This window comes from Barbus barbus (genome assembly GCF_936440315.1).
Source record: "Barbus barbus genome assembly, chromosome: 3".
In the NCBI taxonomy this organism is placed as follows: Eukaryota; Metazoa; Chordata; class Actinopteri; order Cypriniformes; family Cyprinidae; genus Barbus; species Barbus barbus.
The window spans coordinates 7674824-7685572 of NC_136731.1; the positions used below are offsets into that span (position 1 = coordinate 7674824).

Below are 10749 nucleotides of genomic sequence, written 5' to 3' on the forward strand. Positions count from 1 at the left end.
ACACATCTACAAAAATTTACAATGGCCTAACATAAAAGAAGGTAATATGAAGACTAACTGCATTCACACCGCCGCCGGCGAGAGCGTCAAAGTGGCCGGAAGTCATTCATTTTCAATGTGAGCCGGTGGCGAGCTCCGGCGAGAGCGGCGCGGCGTGTCTTGGACGGTGAGAGCGTCGAGGAGAGTTGAAATCAGGTCAACTTTATGGTAATGAGCTATGACGCGGTTGGGCGGCAACCAATCGGAATGTAGAAGTCCTCCGCTTGAAAGGGTTCCAGAGAACGCAGTCCTGTAAACTTTGGTTCCGACCACATTAGTTCCCAAGCAAAATGGAAGAGATATTAATTATTGCTGTGGCGGGTTTCCCGATCATATTTGACGTGTCCCTGTTTGTGTACAGGGACATAAATAAATAAAAATTACAGGGGACATTTTCCCGCTACAACGTTTGTTTTTCAGCGGGAATGCAATTTATTTGCTCAAAACAACACCGATTTGACCAATTGCATTAAGGCTACAATTCAATCTGGACAGTTTGTAATGTAGGCTGCACACAAATTAATGTTAATTAAAGACCAAGGCTAGTAAATGTCTCCTATAATGTTGAAATTAGACTAGCACTTAACCATGAACACAAAAACACCACACAAATGGCTTTTAATTGGTTTATTTGGTTAGCAAACATGTAACTACAATTAACTTCTTTCTATCGATCAATTTCTCACTTTCACATTTAAAATATTCCATGAGGTTAACTTATACTCTACTTGTGGTCAGTCTGCACAAGATCAAACTGCTTGTTTCCTTTGCGGCTCCTTTAAATACAAGACGAGCATACGATCTACGTCAGTGCGTCCACGAATCTTTTCTACAGCGTCGCAGTCAGGGCAGCCAGGGCGAATTTTGACGCTCTCGCCGGCGGCGGTGTGAACGCACAGTGATGGACTGTGCCTAGTTTATGTCCCACAAAAGAAAGGAAGTCATACAGGTTTAAAATGGCATGAGGGTGAGTAAATTATGACAGAATTTTCAGTTTTGGGTGAACTTTCATATAGAGCCCAGGTAGTCACCTGTAAAATAAATTAAATAAATAAATAAATGCATGGCGACAGCTTTGCCATTTGTCCCTTCAGTTTATAAGCTTTTTTTTGTAAACCGTACCCTCAATTTTTAAATCCGTACCCACAAATTCAAAATCAGAGCTCAGGTTTAATCGTTTACATAGCTACGACTATCAGGGTAAGCAAATATATCCGTGTAGCTTTTAGTAGGCAGGAATTATTGGAACGTTGGAGTGGAAAAATAAGCCTGGATGAATGAATAATAGTGTAACGTGCTTGGTGCAAATGCACTTATTATAATTACAGTAATTACAGAAAGGAAATTCAAATTCATACATGCATGTTGGCAGGCAGTTTTTTGTGCACACACTCTGAGATGGAGTGGAACGCCGACAAGTAGGCCTATCCACCTTATTTTCAACGTGGAAGTAAGCTATTTTCTGTGAATGAGTGAGACTTCTGGTTTATTAGACACACCAGTATGCAGTTTGCATATTCTCTAGTCTAAACCTTTAGAAAGCAAGGGAAGTTTGCTAAATAGTTTGTCAAACAATTTTTAAATGGATTTCTTCACATATAAACTGATTAGGTTGTGAGACATTTTGGATGTGAAAATGTTTTTGAGTACACTTCTTAAACCCACACAAAAGAATCATGTAAAAACCCAGTAAACTTCAGAACAAAACATGAAAACATGAATATGATAACATATGCATAACACTAAATTGAATAATACTATCTCATACAGGTTTTTTTTTTTAATTCATTAAACATTTTCTTTTAATTAAAGTTTGAATTAAACATGGACCATTATTTTATTTAGATAAAAATAATGGGCCTGCTATTGTAGGCTTATTTATTAAATGTAAGCATTTTAAATTTAAAACAATTGCAAACTTTGTGCTTAATGAAGAATTGTGTTTACCCATCTATGCAAATGTATGTTAATGTAGAGACAAAAGAATTAGTTTAATCACTGTCTGTCTTTTGAGCATATAGTGTTAAATGCTATATAAATTCATTATAATTTTAAAATGTACATTTCAGATACATTTTCTAATTTGATCTATACACAACAAAAATTGTACCGCTCAGTGGAAACAAGTCAATACTGACTGCTCAATAGAGTAGAAGTCCCGAAAGTCGCCCTTCATTTGCATAAAATTGAAGGATTCTGAACTTTGTTGCGTTGCTGGACATACCCCGTCCGGTCGCTATCGCTTGCTGTCGCCGGAAATCTCTCCAGTGAAATGAATGGGATCGTGTAGCTTTGTCGATGAGTGTCGCTTGTAGTGTGACAGTGAGGGTGAGGGACGTAACCGGTGTTACTACAGTTGAACGATTGGATCAGGCTGACAGAGCTGATGTGAGTGAGTGGAGGTAGAGACTAATTTGCATGTTCATGTATCCATGTATACTAAATGAAACAAGGGCGTAAAGCAGGGGTGTCCAATCCTGCTCCTGTAGGGCCGATGTCCTGCAGAATTTAGTACCACCTCCAATTAAACACACCTGAACTAGCTAAACAAGGTCTTACTTCCTGGCAGGCATGTTGGAGCTAAACTCTGCAGGACAGTGGCCCTCCCTTGCTCCACCCTAGCATAGAGTTACATTCAAGCTATTTTAAGGCATGAAGGAAATATTTTCAAAGAAAAAAAAAAACAGTTTGTCATTTTAATGTTCAAAAATGACTTTTGAAGGATACAATTATTGACTACAAGGGGGACTTTAAAACTCTTTTCACATGAGTTCAATAAAGAACACACAAAAATAAAATAAAAATGATTGCACTGATCAAAAATAATACTCCTCCAGAGTAAATACACAAATTATTTGAAAATTGCTTATTTTCCTAAACCTTTTCCCACACTGAAAACCACTCGAATTTCTATGCAGAGTGAGTTTGCAAATGGCGCTTCAGGTCTCTTTTATACATGAAACTCTTCTCACACTGAAGACATGCGAAAGGCTTCTCTCCAGTGTGAATCCTAATGTGAATGTTAAGGTTTCCTTTAAGTGTGAAACTCTTTCCACACTGAGGGCAGGTGAAAGGCTTCTCTCCAGTGTGAACTCTCATGTGGCTATCAAGAGATGCTATGTTTTTGAAGGTTTTGCTGCAGTGTTGGCACATGTATGGTTTCTCTCCAGTGTGAGTTATTACATGATTCTTGAGGTGTTTCCCGTCTGTGAAACTCTCTCCACACTGCAGACATCTGAAACAGCTCTCGCTGGAGTGAGTCCTCATATGGTTATTCAGGCTTAAATGATATCGGAAACTCTTTCCACACTGAGCACAAACAAACGGCTTCTCTCCAGTGTGAGTTCTCATGTGGGCATTAAGGGTTGGTTTGTGTGTAAAGCTCCTTCCACATTGTGGGCAGGGGTAAGGCTTCTCTCCATTGTGAATTCTTATGTGGCTTCTAAGGCTTCCTTTTCGAATAAAACATTTTCCACACTCTTGGCATGTGAAAGGACTCTCTCCTGTGTGAATTCTCATGTGGATTTTAAGGCTTCCTTTTTGAGTGAAACTTACTCCACATTGCTGGCAGGTGAAAGGGTTCTCTCCATTGTGAATTCTCAGGTGGACTTTAAGGTTCCCTCTCTTGTTGAAACTTTTTCCGCAGTGTTGACAAGTGTAGGGCTTCTCTCCAGTGTGAATTCTTATGTGGACTTTAAGGTTTCCGTGTTGATAAAATGTCTTTCCGCAGTGTTGGCAGGTGTAAGGCTTCTCTCCGGTGTGAATTCGCATGTGGACTTTAAGATTTTCTTGTTGATCAAATCTCTTTCCACAGTGACAGCAGGTGAAATTACTTCCGGTTGTGTTCTTTCGAGCTCTTTTTTTGGACAAAGTCTTTTCAGTCTGTGAGCAATTTTCTTCAGTTTTGAAATCGCAATATTCCTCATGCTGATTTTTGTCTTCTTGACTCTCCTCTTTCAGCACCATCGGGTCTAATGTGAATAAAGACAAATACAAGTTTACCCTAGTTTAATGGCACAATGCGTCAAAACGTTTAGACATTTATACCATCAAAACTAATTAAAAGCTTTGAATTGCCTTGTTCCTCAGTACTTTTGCAAACTTCTATTGTGTTATAATCCATCACGTCCATTATGATATCAAAAATGATGGCCTGTGGATAATACTTTGACTATTGAAGTAGTTTAACTGGATTCAGACCAGAGTATTCTTCAAATCACGATTATGGTGCGTCAGTCAGTTCAGTTGTACCCAAAAACACCTCTCCCGCTCTGTATTGAATTGGTATCCAGTAGGGCTGGGCGATTCTTTTGATTTTTTCAATTAATTCGAATTTACATTTTAAGACCATTGAATTTCTTAAATCGAGGTATCGCAATTTTTTATAAAAAAATAAAATAAAATTAGATACGTTATCATTGCACCAATGGCATAATTAACCTGTTAGCCTGCACCAGAGCGACCTCGCACTGAACGCTCTTTGTTTGCATGTGTCATTGTTTTCTAATAGAATAAATGAAACGGGACAAAGTTAATCTTGTCAAACTCTATATCATTCTGAGGGTCTAAGCCTCAAGCATCGACGACAGATCGCTGTTTTTCGATGGAAAGCTTATAAGGAATGAGTGGCACAAATTTGCTACATTTGTGTAAGCAGTACACATCCAAACACGCAGAGTAAAAAAGCCGTACGTACCTTTATCATTGTAATAACGAGCCACAAACGCGTCCACTGCTGAAATCCCAGTTTAGTTAGAGAGGTAAGGGTCCACAGAAAAACATCCCAGCGAGCACTTTTAGTCCAGCGAAACAATAACGTTGTAATAAGGATGAATATTCCTTTGTTTACGTTTCATTTCTTCAGAGAGTTATTGTTCGCGTCCGTTATGGAATAAATTACGCTCAAAAACAGCGTCTTGGTGGTAAAAAAACAAAACGATTTTGTAGAATACGGTCTTACAAACATAATGAGACCGTCTACGGAAAAAAAAGTCTCAGAAAAGCGGAATATAGATTATTTGAATTTGGCGCTCCCTCCTGCCGGCAGTGACGCTTCTGTGACGCACGCTGTCATCTGAGCGGGGCATAACTTAGCGATCTGCTTTATCCATAAAAAACTGTTTTTTTTTTCTTCTACATTTTTTATATGTGTGTGTGTGTATTGTGTGGGGAATGTGGCCGTGTCTGCATGATTATAATATGTATGGACGCACATCAGCGTGTTTATTAGCGACTCTATGACGGCTATCATTGTGATTCATTGATCAGCTATTATTGATTATATGGCCCATCTGTTTGATTATAATCTGAATGGAAGCACATCAGCGTGTGTTTACTGACTCTATGACCATGTCTGGCAATATCACTTCACGTCTGGCAGTGATATTTATCATTGTAATAACGAATAACGAAGAATACTTCAGTATACATACTATATACAAAGCATTTTTTTCTATTTTTTTTCCTTTTTTATTACTCAAATAATTATTTTTGTATTTTTTAGTGCTCAAATAAATCTGTCTATTATTTTATAATTGAAAAACTATGCAGGAACATGTATAATGACTAAAATAGCTTGTATAATTCTGCAATCCATTTGGTGGTTATTTTTCCTCAAACAGGGGGGTGGGGGGACTATAAATAGTTTCAGAAAAAATATTGCAGGAATCTCATTTTTCATGGTATCTTCTTCAAATTTGAAATATGAACTGATGAGACACATGGCTTTCGATCCATTACTTTTCTGGATTGCTCCAGGACTTATTTCATGTATTTGTATATGAAATAAAAAAACATTCAGTGTGGAAAAATATTTTTCAAGGCACGTCAGTGTCTATAACTTTTTATCTTTTTGAGCATTATCAACTCTGGATGATAGATAGTAAAGCCCAGAGTCTCTTCTTTCCAAAGATACCTAATTTGTTTGTGTAAGCACACTTTGTCACAAACTGTTACCATTTTAATTCAGGTAGGTTATTTTCACCTGCGAGGCCCTAAATGGGGTTGAAGGTTAAAGTGTTAAGAGACATATTGTCCGACCATATGATGGCGTGTCTAATTAACCACTCACGCGTAAGAGCATGAACGTAATAGGCTATAGGATGGCTCTTCACATCAGGATGACCTTGTGCCAAAGAAAGGTAGTAACGTTTCCTCTGTGGTTTGAATTTGAGAGGTCAGACGTTGAACAAACTTATGTCAAATGCAGAATATGCTGAAAGTCCATTGCAACCGGCAGTGGTAGCACCACTAATTTATTCCAACATCTGCGACAAAGACACCAAATGCTCAAAGTTAAGAGATGAAACAGGCCTAGTCCAAGTGTAACAGCTCTACCAAAAATTGTAAAACACCAGATGTCATTAGCGGTATCATTTTCGAATGCCATTCCATACGACAAAAAGGCCCCCCCCGATGGCAAGAAATTACAGATGCTGTGGCGTTTCATATCGCTAAGGACATGGTTCCCATATACATCATCGAAAAGCCAAGGTTCATAAAAATGCTACACACTCTTGATCTAAGATACAAGTTGCCAAGCCGCAAATATTTCAAAGACGTAGCTGTTCCCCAAATGTACACTGAAACACATGAAAAAGTAGCGGAGCAGCTTGAGAAGGCATCTTGACGACTGTCCTGTGGAGTCATTATGTTGATGCAGAATGGAAACTGCACAGTTTTTGCCTTCAGACATGTTATTTTCCTGACGATCATACTGGGAAATAATTGGTCAAGGGCTTAAAGATGCACTGGCTTCTTGGAAGCTTGTGGAGAATCGAAAAGTGTGCGTGACCACTGACAGTGGAACGAACAAGGTGAAGGGCTGGACCCATCTTCACAATGCCATTGGTATGTATGATTAAAGGTGCCATAGAATAGAAAACTGCATTTACCTAGTTGAATAATAAGAGTTCTGTACATGGAAATGACATACCGTGAGCCTCAAACGCCATTGTTTCCTCCTTATGTAAAAAGACCACTGAAAAATAGACGAATCAGAACATAACACCGACTGTGGTGTTACAGTCAGGATCACTAATAGTTACACCCCCAACATTAGCATATAACCGCCCATTTTCTAGGCCATCGTAAGTTCTGCAGGTATTGTGAAGAAACAAGCGAGGACAACAGTGAAAATGGCAGATCATGGAAATAAATGTTATGTTCCAGGCTGTGCAGGGATGAGTTGGTGTCTGTATTCAGAAAGGCACGGAAAACAAATAACGCGTTCTAATAAAATAACGCGAGCCACTAAAGGGACATGGTCAGCTTCGTGCTAGCGGTAGCCTGTTACACGGCAGTATATAAGATTTAACTTCCCACATAAACAGAGTAAGGAGAGATGACTGAAGATGATGGCGAATGATTTACAGATCCTGAGCACCACTGACAAGCATCTGATCTTGTAAAATGTGTGGTAAGAACTGCCGCTGCATATATTCATTCTAGGGAGAAATCCTAGGGTTGTAAATGGACATGTAAAATCGTTTCTGGAGATTTTTTTGCCCTTACCTAAGCCACATACCTTCTATGTAGATATCAGAGAACAATTGAAAATACTGTATCAATGCATGCTATGGCACCTTTAATAATGAAAGCAATAAAATCAGTTACTCAGATGTTCATTTTTATTTCATTAATAACTGAAATTATGATTATTATTGTTTTGAAAACTATTTTGTTTTGTTAAAACAGAGTTCATCGTGCAGTTTCAGTATGCAAGAAGGTTGTAAGTGCATTTTCCTTCAGCTGGAAAAAAGAGAAGAGATCTTGCATCTGTACAGGCTGAGCTCGGCCTAGCTTCTCATCAGCTCATTACGGAGACCCCCACCAGGTGGGGTTCAAGACAAAAGATAGTCGAGCGGGTTTTAGAACAGGAGAAAGCCATAACTCGGGTCCTTGGCAACTTGTTCCAACGTGGCAAGACATCGATGTCATGGAATACATAAATAAAGCTGTAGATCCTCTGCAAGAGTTCACTGATGCATTGCCGGGTGAAGCAAATGTGTCTCATACCTCAAACCAGTGCTCCATCTCTTTAAAAGTAGCATTCTACGAGCACAAGTCGATGACACAGATTTAACAAAACACATCAAAAGTACAATAATGCAGTACCTCAACTGCAAATACAATGACCCTGTCACAGATGAACTCCTCAGCGTAGCTTCTCTGATGGATCCCAAGCTCCGTACAACTTACAATGACCATGACAAGTTGGAGGGAATCAAGCAAAAAGTTGTTAAAGAGCTGACATCTTTGTTGCCAGACAAAAATCTTGAGACAACAGTTCAGATGACTCAGGACGTGGAACAGGAAGAACAGAGAACAGAAGCTGGGGCTAAGAGGAAGAAAACCTTGGCAAGCTTTTTTAAGACAACGGCACCAGCACCACGACCTGTCATTCAATCAGAAAACATCAAAGTCAAAGCTGAGCTAACAGTAGGGCCGGGCGATATATCGCATGCGCATCTCGTCAGTAAAGCCGGTTCCTTGATTAGTGCTAAATCACCTGATTTCAAATGGAGCAGCTTGTCAGTGAACTACGGCTCCGTGTATTAAATGCTGCTCCATTTGAAAACAGGTTGGCGATTTAGCACTAATCAAGGAACTGGCTTTACTGACGAGATACGCATGCGATATATCGCCCAGCCCTAGTTAACAGCCTATTTGATGTCTCCTGATGTAGATTCAGACACAGACCCACTTCACTGGTGGAAAGCTAATGAAGCAATCTTTCCCAGGCTTAGCAAACTTGCAAAAACATCTGTATTCTCGCAAGCAGTGCCCCTTCAGAGAGGGTGTTCAGTGCAGGTGGGAACATGATAACCGGTCATAGAGCATCTCTGAAGCCTGAAACAGTGGCCAGACTGGTCTTCCTCTCAAGAAACCTGTAAAGAACAACTACATTTGACTTAACAACATGTTTTTTGTTTGCATGATGGTCTGCAAAGTGCTGTTAGTTTCTTTTTTACAAACATGTACTGTTAATAATGCTACTGGTGTGAATTTGCTTGGCTTTTTGAGTCCATGGAGGCAGTTAGTGCTAGTTATTTTCATTTTAAACACAGTATTGTTTTAAATACTTGAAGGCACACTAATGTAATGTTAAAAAGTTGAAATAAAGGAGTTAATGTTTAAGTATTATTGTTATTTTTTACCCCATGGTATTGAGTACCGTGTACTTTTAGTGGTATCCCAACACCACATCCTGTTTTATAACTGCCTAAAAGCAAACTTGAACATAAATCAGCATGATAAGATCTACATTAAATGACAAAAACCATCTTTGGGAAAAAAAATGATTTGAAGTGACATTTGATTCTTTAGTTTGTCTCGCGTCGCATGAGATCACATGGAGAGGGTGGGGTTTATGACCTATATTACACGTGCATGTGACCCATTCCAAGTCAAATAAAGCCTCTTATAAGACATTAATGAAAACCAACCTGTTTGTGTCTCACTATCTTCATGTTTGACTGCGAATGCTTCTTCAATCGTCACGTCTTCACTCTCCTCTTTAATAAACGCCATCTTTATAATAGTGTGTCACGTGGATCTCAGCTGCTTCACCAGGAGTTTTTCTCTGTGTTCAGACACTCTGTGTAAGATGAGAATAATTAACAGAAAGAAAAATAATTCAACTACTGCATCAGCTCCATAGTTCAGTAGTCAGTGCACTGGTCAGAGGGATAGTTAATGGCTCTGAATGCCATGATTAACCCCTGAAAAATACAAAATAAAGAAGAAATAAAGACAATCAAAAGCATCACTACTAATTAAAGAACACAGATTGTATAGAAAGTTCATATGCATCTATTTCGCATTTAAATTATATTGAATATTACACTTTCATCAACTTCAGCAGCTGTCATCACACATCTGTTTTGAGCAGGTTTCTCTCATCACTAGCTGCCAGAGAGCAAGTCGTGTTTGCTATAAACTGATTCACGATATAAGACTAACACGTTCTCTTATTCACGCGCGCATGCGCTTTACTCACACAAAACAACGCTCAATTAAAATATGAATGAATCGCTGGCAGTGTATTGAATCGATGTAAACAGCATAAACGCTTGACACTCAACCCTGTCTTCAGCCGAATCACACGGACGCAGTGCAGCACAAACAAAAGACGTCACGACGCCACACCAAAATAAAAGTCCTTCCCACAAAAACACACTACTAAAACAATATTAGACAACAAGCATACAAGAAGGGAATTATTATATAAATCGTAACACTTTATAATCATAACTGCACGCTATGAATCATTAATAAAGCATCCTAACATTAATAGTCATTAGTAAGCAGTTTATAAATACAGCTATAAATGCATTGTTCTTGATTTATAAGCATATCTATTACAAAGGAGATTTAAAGGCTCAGTTATCTTCCTAACAGAAAAAAATAAAGAAACACAACATAGAGAGAGATACAGAACTCAGAAATATTTATTTCAAGATGCAAAAAAATGAAACTGCAACTGCACTTGAATTTTTTATTTTTTTCTATGAAATTGCAGTTTTTTTTATCAAGTGTACAGTTGTTCAATTTAATTTTCTTTGCATCTTGATAAAATATGTTTGTGTTCTTTATCCCTCTGTGTTGTGTTTGGAAGATAAATGAGTCTTTAAATCTGGTATAAATAGTCCTCGCTTTAGATGAGCTCACAAAAATAGATGCCTGGCAACTACTAAATGTTTTATAACT

The 10749-nt window shown here is 38.5% G+C and overlaps 1 protein-coding gene across 2 annotated transcripts; it reads right to left on the reverse strand.

The window, feature by feature from the left end:
* Positions 1–658: 658 nt before the first annotated feature.
* Positions 659–10184, reverse strand: LOC306855104 (uncharacterized protein). Of its 2 annotated transcripts, none has more exons than XM_079393557.1 (3): positions 10040–10184; positions 9486–9637; positions 659–4010 (listed from the first exon to the last, which is right to left on the reverse strand). In XM_079393557.1, exons 2-3 carry the CDS (start codon positions 9568–9570, stop codon positions 2950–2952), a joined length of 1146 nt encoding a protein of 381 aa, XP_079249683.1. In that variant the 5' UTR covers positions 9571–9637; positions 10040–10184; the 3' UTR covers positions 659–2949. The 2 variants fall into 2 exon arrangements, with proteins under 2 accessions (XP_079249683.1, XP_079249682.1); XM_079393556.1 differs by having other exon boundaries at positions 9885–10184.
* Between the last annotated feature and the right edge of the window lie 565 nt (positions 10185–10749).